The 17652-nt window shown below is 42.9% G+C and overlaps 1 protein-coding gene across 1 annotated transcript in view; it reads right to left on the minus strand.

The window, feature by feature from the left end:
* ATIC (5-aminoimidazole-4-carboxamide ribonucleotide formyltransferase/IMP cyclohydrolase) overlaps positions 1-17652 on the minus strand; it is a 58143-nt gene that overhangs the window by 12226 nt on the left and 28265 nt on the right. Inside the window, exons 7-12 of the mRNA XM_082260917.1 lie at positions 13196-13352; positions 3865-3990; positions 2595-2702; positions 2423-2508; positions 2166-2255; positions 30-158 (exon numbers count right to left, since the gene is read on the minus strand). Coding sequence (XP_082117043.1) covers positions 30-158; positions 2166-2255; positions 2423-2508; positions 2595-2702; positions 3865-3990; positions 13196-13352 — 696 coding nt within the window. The remainder of the gene's footprint in view (positions 1-29; positions 159-2165; positions 2256-2422; positions 2509-2594; positions 2703-3864; positions 3991-13195; positions 13353-17652) is intronic.

Genomic DNA, 17652 nt, shown 5'->3' on the forward strand with positions numbered 1-17652 from the left:
CTATAAATGTTAGTTTAAAAAAGGCATACCTCTTTCTTTGAAGTCACAATATTGCTAAATAGGGAAGCATCTACAACCGCATCATTTCTTTTCTGCTCCAAATGCAGGCCAAAAATACTCCGAATTTCAGTGCTTTCTGGATCATAAGCTGGGTCCATCTGAAAGTAGATATGGTCACTATAAGCCAAGTAAAGAAAATCTCAAACAAAAAAAAAAAAAAAAAAAAAAAAAAAAAAAAACACATTTACATTGACCTAGCTGAAGTTTAAATGGAAAAAAGGGCAGAGAAAGAAAAAAAATGCGTACAAGTTCTTCAGAGGGAAAATGTGGAACTTGACTGGCAGTATTCAAAATTACACTTAACCATGGGGTGGTATTCAAAATTACACTTAACCTTGGGGTGACAACTAGCAGAAGTAACCAGAAAGGATATCAAAGAAACAAAAAACACACATTCTATGGATGTCTAGGGTCCAGGATGGTTTATGTACGCTTTATTACAAAAAACGTCCATTAGACTTACGTAACGGTGTTTCTATGAACCTTCCAGGACGGCAACACATGAGAGATGAGAGGCTCCACCCCACAGGAAACCCAATCAGTTCACAGCTGTTAAAAGGAAGGCCCCACCCTTCCCCTTGTCCCTCAGTTGTAAAAAAAAAAGTAGTTCTCCAACCAATTCACAAGGGATGTATAATCACTTAGGTACTTACCACCCATGTTTACACTCTTTCCTCAATCTTTTACCAGGGCGGAATTAGGCCTGCCATCCTGGAAGGTTCGTAGAAACACTGTTACCAGTAAGTCTAACAGATGGTTTTCTCCTCTCACCCTCCAGGACAAAAACACATGAGAGGATAATAACCACAGGCCTACCTTAGGGTGGGACCACCGCCTGTAGTACCTTTCGGCCAAAGAATAGGTCTTGCTGAAACAGTACTTCCACTCTGTAGTGCTTCAAAAAAATGTCATGGCTGGACTGCAAATCTGTTCCCAAAAAGCTCCTGCTTCTTTGGCCAAGGAGGTTGCCAAAGTTCTGGTTGAGTGTGCTTTCAGTTTTGCGCAGGAACACCTAAAACCTCATATGACATGGTAATGGCTTGCCTGATCCACCTAGAGACTGACGGTTTTGACGCTTGCAGTCCTTTTCTTGGTCCAGAGTAGAGGACCAAAACTGATTAGATCTCCTAAACTACCTGGTCCTCTGTAAATGAGTGAGGAGGCATCTCCTCACATCTAAACAGTGAAAATGTATTTTTCATTTCATTTCTAGGATCACAAAAGGGTGGTAAAATTTTCTGCATCCTGCCCACATTTTTTAGAGGAGCTAGTGCTAGCGAATACAGGGGGTGCTTTATCAGAGGCCTCCTGGGTTCCACCTGGGGATTCTGTGAGAGAAGAGGAGATAAACACAAGATAAGATCTTCCTGCCCCATAATAACTTGGCTACAGGCCCCCCTAGGGAGATCATGGGAACTACCAGGGACTTCGCCCCAACCGGGAAAGAAACAGCACCTTCCCTCCTGCTTTCTGGCTTTTTTCGGCTGGGGAGTCTACCTTCCCGCCGCCATGCGGGTCCGGCGTATCCTCCATGCTCGCTTCCATCTTCCGGGTCACACTGCGCATGCTCCGCCTTTTCTGCACAAACCATAAGTTCCGGTTTCAAAGAGGCTTGGAGCGTGCTGGTTCCTCCACCAAGCAGTCACTATGTACGGCGGTTTTTCTAATTCTGGCTGAATGACCGGAGGAGACCACTGCTGAAGAGCAGGCCACAGGCTCTGTAGGGACCACCACAGTGACCGACACAGTATCCTGGGGCGACCTGTGAGAAGCCTAAAAGGCGTGCAGGTAGAGTGCAGCCCTCACCGGGCGTTGCTGAACCAGCCTTACAGGGGGACCATCCAACACAGTCTTCAGGTCAGAGACAAAAAAAAATAAATGTTTCGCTATAGGAGAAACACAATCAATACTGAGACACAAGGGGAAGGGTGGAGCCTTTTAACAGCTGTGAACTGATTGTGTTTCCTGTAGGGTGGAGCCTCATCTCATGTGTTGCTGTCCTGGAAGGTGAGAGGAGAAAAAAAGCTTGTATATCTAATAGAAAGGAAAGACCTGCCATTTTTTTTATGAAAAGAACTTTATAATTCAAAAGAAATATACATCACCTGCAACACACAGTAACTTCCATTCTTCTTTTTAGACAGTATTTTCAATGCCTCTTCCTCATATCCAGGGGCCACAATACCATCAGACACCTAGCACAAACACAACCATGCCATAAGCCTGTTTCACTGCAAATGTGTTACAAATTATATAAAAAAATGTTAATTTTATTAGCACTGGCATAAAGTTCAACAGTATAAACACATTTCATTGTGTGCATCAAACATGTTTTTTTGCAACAGATCTGTAATGCCCTTACCTCACGGGATATTATTTTGGCAGTTGGAACATCACATATATCCGAAATGGCAATAAAGTCCCCAAAAGAGGACATCCTGTCAGAACCTAGGAACCAACAGAAAACCTTAAAAATGATCTGTCAGGTAAGATTTGTAAAGTAATTTGTTCAAAATTAATACAAGTGGTGTTACCTCTGGCTCTAGCATACGCAGTTGCTAAAGGGGTTAGTGATGAAAACAGATCCTGTACCATACACACTTGTGCCTCTTCCTCGGTCAGTGGAACACCTACAGCAGCTCCTAGTTGTGAAAAGCAAGAAATATCAGAATCCAAAAAGACATGGGTAAATGTAAACTAGATTGACTGAACTATCCAATAGTGTTGCAGGACTGTAACCTATAGCAAGAGGCTTAGATGGTTTGGAGGGATTTATTCTCCAAAAGGAGGGGGGGGGGGGGGGGGGACTATACAAAATTCTATAAAACCCTGAAAAAGGCATACAAGTGGACCGATCTCACCAGACTTCATGTTTTCTGCAGCGAGCACACAAAAGTATTCTTTCAAGATATTCCACAACAGAGCAAAATATGGTCAGTGGCATCCATGCACAGGACTGGGCACACCATACACCACAAGTGCTGCAATTAGAGCTTGAATAAGCTACATCCCTGGTGAACACAGCACTGAGTTTAATCACCCTTCAGAGCATGGGCATCCACTTAAACAGGTCCACACAGCAAGTCTGAAGAACAGTGGGGTTATTAATGATGAATCACAATAGTAACAGTAGTGCGTTAACACCTTGATGCATTTATAAGTGCTTTGATACATGGCTCATGATCAAAAGTGGTTTTAAAAATGCTTGTTTTTTTTTACCTTCAAGTATTCTGTGAAGGAAAAAAAAAAAAAAAATCCCAGATCAGCTCCCCCAACCAACCCCACATCCTTAAATACTTATCTGGCTCCCATTTTGATCCAGCGCTGTGGCTGCAGCAGTGCTCGACTTTCCTTCCTCTCTCACAGGTACAGAGACAGCAACAGGAGTCACTGCTGCAATCAATTAAATCCTGTGAAGAGGAAGCATGGGATAGGGCCAGGCTACATTGTGTGCGTCTTTAGACAATCAGAAGAGGAGAAGCAGACAGTGCCAGCGGGGGACCCCAGATGAGGAGGTTCGGGGGCCATTCTGTCCAATACCATAGCAAGCAAGTATTTTTTTTTTTTTTTTTTAACACACACACACGTTAGGCAATTTTCTAATTGTTTTACATTCAACATTGCTAAGCTGTGGAATCAGCAGCTAAGAGGTGGCTGGATCCACAAGCAGCAACATGTCAAACTTCTCATTAGTGCAGCCACTTTGTCTGGATACATTTTTCTGTTGAATAATTCCCAATATATTAAGTTTAAACGTATACACTGCGATAAGGTTTTGTAGTACATAATTCTAGGCTCCGTTACCTGCTGGGCTCACGTGTTTGAAGGAGGTGGCTGCAGGCAGACCCAGCGCATTCTTCAGCTCCTTAACCAGCTGCCAGGCGTTCAGAGCATCACACAGGTTAATGAATCCAGGAGATCCATTCAGCACTGCAGACAGAAGAAAAAGAAGAAAAAGAAGAAAAAGAAGAAAAAGAAGAAAAAGAAGAAAAAGAAGAAAAAGAAGAAAAAGAAGAAAAAGAAGTTACAAAACTATCAAGGCACAGCTTCTGTTTTGACCAAGTATGGATTACTCTCAACAGTCCTTGAAATTAGGACACACATTGTTCTTTGTGCAAAGATCAAAGAAAAATACCATTTGATCCAAAACAGCCAATTTCTAATACTTCTATACCCCATTCCTTTCTAGACGATTTTGTCAGTGCTATGATCATTTCACAAGTTAGTTGGTCATGGAATAAATTTGCCTAAATACATTTTAGAACTATTGCTCAGACAGCTTTTTTGGCAGTGTTTTACAATTTTTTTTTTTTCTAGGTTAACAAAAAATAAATAAATAGAAGAACTAGACCAATATTTATACACTATGAGAAGCACAAAGTCTACATTAGAGGGATATTTATCTCAATAGGAGCCAGAAAAAGAATGGCAACTATAAACAATATTGCTGAATTGCATGAGCTTGAGCTTTAACAGAAACAAATGAATTTAGAACCAGAAACACAAAGTTTTGGTGTTAAAGAGGCAAGTCAAGAGAACCATTAGAAGGAGACTCAATGTTTTAATAGGGTGGCCAAGGCGAGATATCAGTGGGGAAACAAACCTGGAAAAAACATCTTTCAAGAAAAAAAAAAAAATAGTAAAGGAGAAGTTGTATTTTCTACTACAGAAATAGTGAGCGCCCTTGCATAACCATTATAAAAATGTATACGAGGTTAGACAAAAAAAAAAAGGTTGCTCAGAGGATGAACGGAATAGAAAAAGGATTATGAGTTATATTCAGGATTCAAAGCTCCTGATAATAGATAAAAGGTTAGCAGCATTAGAGATACCAATTTCACAAGATGAAAAATAAAGAAACCCTAAAAAAAAAAAAAAAAAAAAAAAAAAAAAAAAGGAAGAGCCCAGGCCCAGATGGATTTACATTTAGAAAAGATTCAAGGAAATATTAACCCCCAAACTTTGTTCATATATGAATGAAATAGGAAAGGATGGAAAAATAAGAATAGAATCACTGCAAGCACAAATACTGTAACGGTAATCTCTAAAGGTTAAAAGCCAACTTTATATGTTCTAGTTATAGACCTATTACTCCGTTACATACGTGTACAAAACTTTATGCAAAACTCCTAGCAGCACGATCCACCCGGATCAAACAGGACTTGTACAGGGTAGAGAAGTAAAAGATAACGGAATCAGAACCCAACTAATATATGGGTAAAAAAAAAAAAAACATGAGATTCCGGCCCTCTTGCTGTCAATCGATGCTGAAAAAGCATTTGACAGAATCGATTGGAAATTCATGATGGAAACAATAGAATTCTTAGGGGTGGGCCAGAGAATGAAACGCAGGATAGGAGCCTTATATAGAAGTCCAACAGCTTTGGTAAAGATAAATGACACTTTGTCATCTAGCGCGCCTGCATCTTTCCCGTAGTTAGTAGACCTGATAAACCAATCAAAAATACGCTTGCCATTTTTTTACCAAAAAATGCGATGCGGTGCGATGCGCGGCGCGGGACGGATGGCTGCTTGAATTTACAGCTCTGCTCACCTCGGCCGTGATTACAGCTTCAGGGGCCATTAATCACCTTAAAACCCACTCTAAAGATCACCCCCTGCAAGCGGCAACAGCTGTGCATGTCGTCCAGTAAGAAAAAGCACCGAAAGACTCCACAGAAGTCCCTCACTCATTATCTTCTGAGAGCCCGGGAGAAGTTCAGCATGGAGCAAGATGGCACCCCCCCTCCCCCTACACAAACAGGCAGCAAGCTACAGGCATCTGGCTCTAAATCACCCTCTGCTTCATCAAACAGTGAGTACCCTGCTCCTCTCACTAAACAAGATCTAGACAACAGCCTTGAGGTTATGTGCTCTAAACTAGTGGCTAAATTCCAGTCTGAACTCCACAAAACAGAAAGCACCCTTACACAGGAAATCTCTGCTCTTGGAGGCAGAACTGACAGACTTGAGACGAAGCATGATGAGCTGTGCCTGGCTTATAAGGAGTTGAGTAGAGATCATGAAGTGTTGAGCTCAGAGTTTAGTCAGCTACAAGCACATGTGGAAGACTTAGACAACCGAAATAGGCGTAATAACTTGAGGCTGAGGGGGATCCCAGAAACATATACGGATCTTATTCCCACAGTAAACAGTTTATTCAAATCTCTATTGCCTGAAATAAATGAATCCCAGTTTGCATGTGATCGGATCCACAGAGCCCTTCGTCCAAAACCCCCTGCTGATAAACCCCCGAGAGATGTAATCCTATGTATGAAGGATTTCCTAACCAAGGAGGAAATTCTCAGAGCCGCGAGAAACACCCCAAATATTCTCTTAGACGGCTATAAATTACAGATATACCCAGATATCTCACAGGCTACGCTTGAGAGAAGACGCAATTTGAAAGAAATCACTACTTCACTACAAACAGCACGGATACGCTATAAATGGGGTTTCCCCTTCAAACTAGTTATCCCCCACAATGGGTCCACATACGTTGCCACGAACATCACGGAAGGTCGTGAAATCCTGATCAAACTGGGTTTGATGGATCCCTCCGTCAACCCCTCACCCCCCCCGGCCCCTAGACCCTCTCCATTATGGCAGACCCCGGCTTCAAGAAGAGGTAACAGGAGAACACGCAACGACAAGATCTAAAACCATCCTGATATGACCGACACTTTCTGCTTCTTATGAGTCTGGAACTATGTTATGCTCTTCCTGGAAATTTTTCTATATACCCTTAAAATGCAAATCTACCTGACATATTTATGCATTTTTCATTCATCCACATTTTTCTTTTCTACCCCGGCCTTTTTTCTCTTTTTCTTTTTATACTCTTCCCTTGCAAAACAGGTGAACTGTGCAGCATTGCATTCTATCTCATGGACAACCGGTGACACCTACTGGTCAAACTCCTCTCTACAAGATGCTCACATTCAAGCAACCTCATCATTTGCGAACTCTTCCTCACCATCGTGACTCAAAGATATTGAATGACCTCCTACCTTGCAAGTTAATTTTTTTTTTTTTTTTTTTCGCAAGAATATATTTGAAATGAGCCATTTGCAACTGCAATTTCCTGCTATATAGGAATGCGAACTATCTACCTATTATTATGTAGTACAGGATAGTTTACCCCTTATCTTATCAGTCATGATATTTAGACATCTTCCCCTCCCCTTCTCTCCCTTTTTTTTTTTTTTTTATTATTTATTTATTTTTTTTTTATTTGATTCTTTCCAGGAATATATCATAACCAGACGATGCACCAAATCAGATTCCCTTTAAATTATATTGGAATCTACAAAAGGCCTAAAAGAGGCCCTGCGCTTGTACATGTTGTACCCACTCAGGCGTTCGACGGCCATTGGCGGCAGTGGGAGGGTCTCCCCTTTCTTGGCACTCCAGTTGGGATCCCCTCTCACTCGGTTTTGTTGTTGGCTCTCGTTCGCCTGTTTAGAAGGAGTTTATCCTTCATTAAGGTTTTTTTATCGGTACCTTAACGGTCTACTGATCCATGTTCTACTTTTTTTTTTGTTAAACTTTATTCTGCATAGTTTTATTTTTTTTTCTACACCATTATCAACAACTGTCTGTGAATATCTCAAATTTTGTACTTATTCAGAAAGTTTTTTTATATCCTATGCCTGGGAAAACCTCATCCGGACACTGGTGCTTTATGAATTATACAACCAAAACCTCTACTCTCATGATGCGCCCCTACTCTCTCTACAACTCCTCCATACTCTAACCCTCAAAGACGTTGTCCTAGACACCTCTGTTGCCCGGAAGATAAATCTCATTAGCTCTCAAATCCCCACCTTAAAATGACTATCAGGGTAATTTCACATAACGTACAGGGGTTTAATTCCCCCAATAAACGCAGAAAAGCATTCCACCAGTTTAAACGTTTGAATGCTAAAATTCTACTACTCCAAGAAACACACTTCTCTGAAAATAATCACCCAAAATTTTTCCATAAAGCTTATAGTCAGGTATTTTATACTACACACTCATCCAAAAGTAGAGGAGTGGCAATATTTATCCACAACTCATTCCCAATGGAAGTCCAGGAGATCTGTAGAGACACGGAGAGTCGGTTTATAATAATCAAAGGGCGCATCATGGGAAAGGAATTAACGATAGCCAATATATATGCACCTAACGGTGCTTCAGTTCAATTCTTCACGGAATTCTTTAATGAACTTGAAAAACACCACTCCTCACACACTATCTTAGGCGGAGACTTTAATGTGGTCTCCCATCCCACTATGGACAGGAGCAACCCAAATGCAACCTCCAAGACCTTCCCTAAATCCCTAGACCGTAGACTTAATAGCTTACAACTGGTCGACACTTGGAGATGTCTAAACATGGGCTCCAGAGAGTTCACGTTTTACTCGAACCCACACAACTCATCTGCTAGAATCGATTACATCTATTGCTCTCAGGTGATCCTAGCTAACTCGATTTCTGCAGATATAGTTCCATGTGTGTGGTCTGATCACCATATGGTACTTTACGACACATCAGGGATAGGTCTTGCTCCTACTCCATTCTCATGGAGACTTAATGACTCCCTGTTAACGTGCCCGATAGATTCACAAGAAATGTCAGACTCCATTACGGAGTTTTTCAGGCTGAACCCCACTGAAGATACATCAGTACCGAACACCTGGGTCACTCACAAGGCCTTTATGAGGGGCAAATTAATTTCATTGGCAGTTAAAAAAAACCGCACACGTACCAGTAGAATTCAAGAGCTCACCAAGGAGTTGCAAACATTATATAAAAATTATAGTACACTACATACTCAATCCACTAGGCTTCTGATTGATCAAAAGAGAACAGAGTTGAATAGCATTCTTTCAGAGAATGCAGAGAAATCCCTCAGACACTCACGGTCAAAATTTCTACTGTACGGTAACTCTGCGTCCACAATGCTAGCTAGAAAATTAAACCAAAATATCAAACCCCCACATGTATACAAATTAAATACATCTTCTGGGATGACCACTTCTCACCCTAAAGAAGTTTTGAATATATTTGAAAAATTCTACTCCACCTTACTCTCCCCCCCCTCAGACATTACACCCACCCATTCTCAAACATGGTTTGAAGAAATCCCGTTACCATCTCTTTCTCCTCTAGATACGGAGCAATTGAATGCTCCCATCACCGAAGCTGAAGTAACCCTTATGATTAAATCCCTACGTAACTCGTCTGCGCCAGGCCCGGACGGTTTCACAGCATCATATTATAAAAAGTTTTCCCCTATTTTATCCTCTAAACTCACACAGCTCTAATTATATACTTAAAGGCAATACCTTCCCAGAAGAAATGTCTCTAGCGAACATGACTCTTCTCCCTAAACCGAACAAGGATCTATCAAACCCTCAAAACTTTAGACCTATATCAATTATTAATAATGACCTGAAATTGTTCAGTAAAATACTAGCATCTAGACTTTCCCATATTATTCCAAAACTTGTATCCACGTCACAATCAGGCTTTATCCCCAATCGCCAGATCACAGACAACATCCGGCTGGCGTGCAATATTATACAAGACGCAAATTTATTTAGAAAACAGTTATTAATATTAGGCCTTGACATACATAAAGCATTTGATAGTGTCACCTGGGACTATCTTAGAAAGTTATTACCCAGATTTGGCTTCTCAAACGAGTTCCTAAACGGCTTTACGGCCCTATATAAAAATCCCAAGACAAGAATTAAGATCCCGGGCTGTAACTCCTCTTTCTTCCCTCTAGGTAGAGGCACTCGACAGGGCTGCCCCTTATCACCACTGCTATTTGCCCTAGCCATAGAGCCCCTATCTGTGGCTATTAAAAGACACTCGGGAATATCAGGTTACGAAAAGGACGTAGAAACATTCAAATTAAGCCTGTATGCTGATGACGCTCTCTTGTATATACCAGACCCTCTCATTTCAATACCCAATCTATTAGACGTTTTGGAAAATTTTGCGGCTGTTTCGGGTCTCAGCATAAATTTATCTAAATCGGTAGCCCTACCAATAAACTTCTCTGAATCAGACATTATTAATTTGAAGTCACTCTTCCCATTTGTCTGGGCCTCGGATAAAATCTCCTATCTAGGAATCCAATTGAATAAAAACTACAACTCCATTTTCCAGTCTAACTATCCCCCGTTATTTACCAAGATACGGAATATGCTCCAAATTTGGTCTTCTTATCAATTATCCTTCTTAGGCAAAATCACAGCGATCAAAATGACCATCCTCCCGAAATTCATATATCTCTTCCGTGCTCTCCCCATCTATCTCACCAAAGCCTATATCTCCAAGTTACAATCCACCATAAATAAATTCATCTGGGGTGGTAAAAGACCGAGATATGCAACCAACATTTTGTACCATCACCCACGTGCTGGTGGACTAGGCCTCCCCAATCTTTGGTCCTACTATATTAGTAGTAGACTCGCTCAGATGGCACAGTGGCATGATCGTACCTCTAGTCTGCCTTGGATCATCTTTGAGAGAAATGCGGCTACCCCCTATCATTTAGCTGGACTATTATGGGATCTTACAATCCCCATACGCAAAATTTCCTCCCGCAATTCAATCATTTCAGACACACTCAAAATTTGGAGATCAACAAGAAATGGCCTCTCTCATCTAACCCACCTCTCGGCACCTCTTTTCTGGGCGACCCCAGATTCCAGGAAGCTTTTCACACTCCCGAAAGGTTTACTTGGTGGTCAGACAATGAATTGACCTCGCTATATGACCTCTATGATGGGGGGGTTTTCCATTCTTTTGACACATTGATACGCATTAAAAATATCCCTCAGTCTGAGAAACCCAATTATATTCTCATTAAAAACTTCCTTGAATCACACTGCCCTAAACCTTCAGGATCTTCACTTACTACATATGAGCATATATGCTTGAAGGACCTCACAGGCAAGAGACATATTTCTATCATATATACCTCGCTCAACACTGATACCTCAGACACAAAATTGAGTTATATGGTTAAATGGGAGTTGGAACTACAAACTTCTCTATCATGGGGAGACTGGCTAGATATGTGGCTGAATATGCGAAAAGCCACCAAATCACTTGCCGTAAGGGAAACAGCCATTAAAATATTTACAAGATGGTATTATACCCCCCAAAAACTAAATAAATTCTATCCAGAGATCTCCCCTAATTGCTTTAGGGGCTGTGATACTGTAGGCTCTATGTTACACATTTTCTGGGAATGCCCCAAAGTTAAAGATATTTGGCTGGAAGTATTCAACCTGATAGAAAAGGTTACCGGAAAAAAATTCCCGCTCTCACACTTGCAATGCCTCCTATTCCAAAAAATTCCTGAAATCTCTACACACCTAACACGTCTAACACATACCATCAACATTGCGATGCTATGGGTCATTTCTAAACATTGGAAAGAAGCTTACATCCCTTTCAACCAAGTCTTAAATAGAATTGAGGATATCAGATTGATGGAACAATGTCATCATACCATTACAAATACAAAGCTAATCTTTGACCAGAAATGGACCCCTTGGTATCTATACAAATGTTCCTTGGTCACATGATTGAAATATCATTTGATAATAGATTAACTAAAATGTTTAAAAGAAAATCTACACTATTATGCATTATTGGTAAAGTATCCAGAAACTAAGTTGGCACACTTCCTACTCTCGCTGGAGAGATGCCCGGATCATCATCTTTATGATAAGGTTTCTATAATCTCATTCACTCAACTCAATCATATCTGAATTATCTGGTAATGTTATGTCTCATACAAAGACAGATATTTAATGTTCACTAAATTTTATTCTCTGTCTTTTTATTTTTCATCTTTTTATTTTCTTTTCCACTTCTATATTCTTTTTCATGTTCTACTACAAGAAAAATAGTTTTGAAAATGCACTTTTATGTTACTGTCATATATATTCATGATTTTGTAACTGAATATTTCTCTAATAAACGTTTATAATCAAAAAAAAAAAGAAAAAACTATGTGATCCGCAAAAGAAGGCAAGACAGTTTTTCTCGGGTGTATGGGGTGCTTACTAATCTGGTGGGAATGAAGAGGCCCCCCATTTTTTGAGAAATGGGAAAAAGAAATTGGAGTTAGTTTGGAGGCCCAGGGAGAGAAAACTGCTGGGAGCTGTCCACTGCACTGCTAGAGATGTGAACACTATAGAGATGAATTATAAAGTCCTAGCAAGATGGTATATAACACATCGATATCAATCACAGAAGTCTGAAATGTGTTGGAGGGGGTGTCAGGTGGGTGGCACAATGGTGCATATCTGGTGGGAATGCCCAAAAAAGATATGCATATTCTGGCTGAAGATACATCTTATTAACCAGATTACAGGAGAAAGTTATAGATGATCCCTGGGTATGTTTATTTCACAGGGTAGATGGTTCTTTAAAAGAAATAAAAATACAATCGTCCCAAATTTATTAAACGCTGCTAAGGGAGCAATCCCAAAGAGATGGTTTGAATTAGATGGAGTGGAGTATATCTATAACATGGAACACTTATGCTGCAGAGATGTAGAAGGGATGGACATCTTTTTAGCGAAGTGGAAAATGTGGAAAGACTTTAGAAGAAACTGAATACTTTATAGGTTCTACAGTTTATTTTACCATATGCGTATAAGAATAGACACGGGTAAAATTGATAGAAAGAAAAAAAAAAAATAAATAAAATAAATAAAAAAGAAGGGGTAATTAAGGGGATTGGGGGGAAGCAAGCAGAGGGAGGGAATAAGGCTGGGGTTATATAAAGAAATGCTGTAAAATGTGAACAGTACAAGTTTTTTTTATATGGTGTACTTTGTAGAACTTGATAAAGGAGCGAGAGACAGGATTTTTTTTTTTTTTTTTTTTTTTAACAAACAAAAAATAAAATGATTTGAAAATGCCCTTTTAATACAAAAGTTACTCAACCGGTCATTTAATTACAACAGCTAGCTGTGATGTGGCTAAAAAGACAGCAATGTCCTGGGTGCCTGCATTCACTGCAAAAAAACAAAAGCACCCCACACAATTCTGATGAAGTCACAAACCTAAATGGCTCTGATCTTTTGTGTAATTCAATAGCATAACATTTACCTACCAGTGAGGGGCAGCTGTGCTCCACGAGTGAAGATCTGAGCTGGAACTTGGTGAGGATTTATGCCATATCGGAGGGGAAGATGGGACACACCTTTACTATACTGCTTACGGAAATAATCGGATATGGCATCGTCGTATTGTGCTGTGTGAGTGAATGCCTGTGGGAGAACAACATTTATAACAATACAAAAGCGCAAGAATGGCAAAACACACACACACACACACACACACACACACCCCCCGAACCCCTACCCAGATTTGCAGTTCAGGACAGTCACAGTAAAAGGAAGATGATCACATTTGGTTGTCATGTCAAATACATGTTGAGTTGGCCATAAAATATACAAAATCGGATTGTCAATCTCTTTTAGCTTTACCAAAACTATGAAGACAAACCTAAACAATCCTATTAGTTAGTATCAGTTCAGGCAGTCCATTATACATGTAGCACCCTCCTAGGTAGGTGCTAGGTAAAACAAATCAGTGACCCTGTTCTGCTTATCTGGAGGGTCTGATCTGTTGGTTTAGCCTGTCGCATGTTTCCAGGTGTGATTCACTGGGTCTGAGGGAGTGTACCCACTGCAGCCAATGAGGGAGCTCATTGGACAGTGGAGGAAACCTAGCCAGTGGCACTGTTTTATGTCAGTTCCAGTGGGAGGGCATTCCTGTAATGCACCCTGGGATTGCACATATAGGAAAGGCGCATGTGACAGGGTGTATTTGGGCGGGAAGCTAGGGCCCAGGAGGAGGGCGACGGCTGTTTCTCCTCCTGTTGCTGAAAAAGGTGGTCCAGGAAGTTGGCCTAGGGACCAGGGGTTGAGCTGTGTTGCAGAAGGATCCAGTGTGCTGACCAAGTGAAGCTGCTGGGCAGAATACTTCTGGAAAAACAGTATTGTGAGTACTCAAGAATCCGCCTAAGAGAGGGGTCAAGGGGATCCAGAAGTCAGCTAACCCAGAGTGTTACAGTGAAGGGGGTGCCAATTGTTAAGCCCTGAAGATTAGAGGGTAAAAGGGGGCGCCAGGAAGGGCCCTGAAGTTGCTCAGCAGTGCAGTCTACTATAAAGGACAGCTACCTCAGGAAAGGAGTGCCTTAGGAAGCTAAAAACTGAATTTTGTAAAATCCCTTTCTCGGAATCCTCCGATAGTCGCCGCCCCTCATATAGTCTTCACCAATGGGTATTGACCTCTTATCCATAGGAGCAAGCTAGGCATAAGACTTGTTAAAAAACAAAACCATTTGCATAGACACACCTATAGGGGCTGTCCCACTGGTCCAATACCCCCCTGCTATCAGCATTCCCAACTCAGTTTGGTAGCAAGCAGTAAATAGTCCAAAAAACCCCAAAAGAGGGGCGGTGACTGTCAGAGGACTCCGAGAGGAATTTTACGGTAAGATTTCACAAAAATTCCGTTTTATCTTACGTCCTCTGACAGTCGCCGCCCCTCATATAGTCTTCACCAATGGGATGTCCCAAAGCAGTGTAGACATGAGGGGTGGGAAGCGCAACCGTCACAAAAGCAACGCAGCACCTAGGTCAGAGAAAAAAAAAAGGAACCTTATCTGAGCCAGAAAGGTAAACTCTGGGTAACAAGAAAGCTCAACCGGAGCAACAATCCCAGGAAAGAAAAATCAAAAAAGGGGAAAAACAACCCCAACAGGCAGGGACAGGCAAACGCCATGTCCCCCTCAAGGCACGGCCGCGCACAGGACTTTGCGGCCAAAGGAGGCATCTGCCGATGTCAAAACGTCAAGTTAGTAAAATTTGGAAAAAGTGTGCACGGACGACCAAGTCGCCGCCTTGCACACCTGGGCCACCAAAGCTTGAGGCCGGAAAGGCCCAGGACGCACTCACTGCTCTGGTAGAGTGCGCTTTGACAGGGAAGGCCGCCACCCGTTCCCTAATAGAATAGGCCTGTACAATCGTCTGTCTGATCCATTTCAAAATGGTTGCCACAGACACAGCCATACCCTTCGGAGGGCCCTCGGGAAGGACAAAAAGGGAATCCGACTTCCTGAAGTAATCAGTAGACGACAGGTACACCCTGATCGCCCGGACTACATCCAAAGAATGCAAGGCCAACTCCTTAGGATTCGCACACAGCGAAGGCAAGACAATATCCTCGTTAAGGTGAAACTCGGAAACCACCTTAGGAAGGAACGCTTGGTTAGGTCACAAGACCACCTTATCCCTATGAACAACCAGGTAAGGGGAGCGGCAAGACAGGGCCGCCAAATCCGACACTCAGCGAGCAGATGTGATCGCCACCAGAAAAGCCACCTTCCGTGACAGCACAGGCAGAGGAATCTCCCTGATTTTCTCAAAGGGAGGACCTTGCAAAACCGACAGGACCAAATTCAAGTCCCAAGGAGGTAAAGGCGCCCTCTGTGGAGGAGCCAAATGACGCATCCTTTGAATAAAAAAGTGCGTATCAAAGAGTTCGACGCCAGGGGGCGCTGGAAAAGGATTGCCAGCGCAGACAACTGACCCTTAATAGTGGTCAGCGCAAGATGCTGGTCCACACCAGATTGCAGGAAGGCCAACACCCTCGCTACCGAAAAGGAGCGAGGATGGATGCCCCTGGATTTACACCAGGCAAAATAAGCCTTCCAGGTACGGTAATAGATCTTACTGGACGAGGCCTTCCTAGCCTTAAGCCGGGTAGGAATGACCGCAGACGAGAGACCCCGATCTCTCAGGACCTGGCTTTCAACAGCCACGTCGTTAAAGCCAGCGACTGTAAAGCAGGATGGAAGATCGGCCCCTGAGACAGTAGATCGTCTCGTAACGGAAGCCGCCATGGAGGCTCGACGACCAGTTGCATGATGTCCGCGTACCAAGACCGATGCGGCCAGTCTGGGGCCACCAGAATCAACAACTTCGGTTCCGAGACCAACCTGCGAAGGAACCTGGACAACAACTGAAATAAATCAGACGATACTGATTCCAAGGCACCACCAGCGCATCAGAGGCGTCTGCCAGAGGATCGCGCATTCTCGCCACGAACCTTCCCACATTGTTGTTTAGCCTGGACGCGAACAGATCCACATCCGGAAATCCCCATCACGCACACAGCATCTGAAACCCCTCCGGGTGTAGGGACTGTTCCCTCTGGTCCAGGGTCTGGCGGCTCAGGTAATCGGCCTGCCAATTCTCCACACCTGGAATGTGGACTGCCGAAATCGCCGGGACTTGCGTCTTGGCCCAAGAGAGAATTTGTCACTTCCTGGGCCGCCCAGGCACTGCTGGTGCCCCCTTGGTGATTGATGTAAGCCACCGCAGCGGCGTTGTCCGTCTGCACCTGCACAGGGCGGCCCCGAAGATGATCCGACCAACGGAGCAAGCACAGTCTGATCGCTCGCAGTGCCAAGATGTTTATGGGCAGGGAGGATTCCTCCTCCAACCAAGTGCCCTGAGCAGATAGAGTGCCCAGAACGCCACCCCAGCCCGACAGGCTGGCGCCCGTGGTGACCACCGTCCACAACGGCCGGAAGGATTTCCCCTCCGTCAGAGCCGGAGACTGGAGCCACCACAGAAGATCCTCTCTGGCTTGGTGGCTCAAAGAGATCCTCCGTTCCAAGGAATGAGAATGCCTGTCCCACCTGGCCAGAATCTTCGCCTGCAGAGATCGTGTGTGGAACTGTGCAAACGGTATCGCCTCGAAGGCCGACACCATCAATCCCAGGGACTGCATGCAGGTCCTGAGCGATGAGGATTCGTTGTCCCTGAGGGACCTGACCTCGTTCTGTAGAGTCCGGAGTTTTTCCTCCGGCAGAAAAAAAAAAAACGGATTTTTGTAAGATCTTACCGTAAAATCCTTTTCTCTTAGCTCATTGACAGACGTAGTCCTCTTTGATTCACATCAATTGGGTTATGTTGTCTCCGCAGGAGTAGGACTAGGCAGAAAGAAAAAACGTTCTGGCTCCACCCTAGGGGCAGTCCCAGAGGGTATATCCTCCCTCTCTGCTACAGGAAATCAGTTCTGTTGTAAAGCAGTAACAGAGAATTTAACCCAACCCAATGATAGAGGGGCGGGTACTACGTCTGTCAATGAGCTAAGAGAAAAGGATTTTACGGTAAGATCTTACAAAAATCCGATTTTCTCTGTCGCTCATTGACAGACGTAGTCCTCTTTGATTCACATCAATTGGGACATCCAGAAGCAGTGCCAAAAATGAGGGGTGGGATTGACAGAAATCAAAATCCAATCTAGAAGGCCCAACCGGTGCCAACTAGAAGTTTTAAAGGCTCATTATAAACAAAGAATGAGACTCATAAAAATTTCCAACGGAAAAAACCCTCGAGGTAAACCACTGGTCTCCTCAAATTGCGGCCTGCAAAACCTTGCGGCCAAACGAGGCATCCGACGATGCCATTACATCAACTTTATAATGTTTTGTAAAGGTATGCACCGACGACCAGGTAGCCGCCTTGCACACCTGGACCACTGACGCCTGAT

This window comes from Pelophylax lessonae (assembly GCF_965119305.1).
Source record: "Pelophylax lessonae genome assembly, chromosome: 6".
In the NCBI taxonomy this organism is placed as follows: Eukaryota; Metazoa; Chordata; class Amphibia; order Anura; family Ranidae; genus Pelophylax; species Pelophylax lessonae.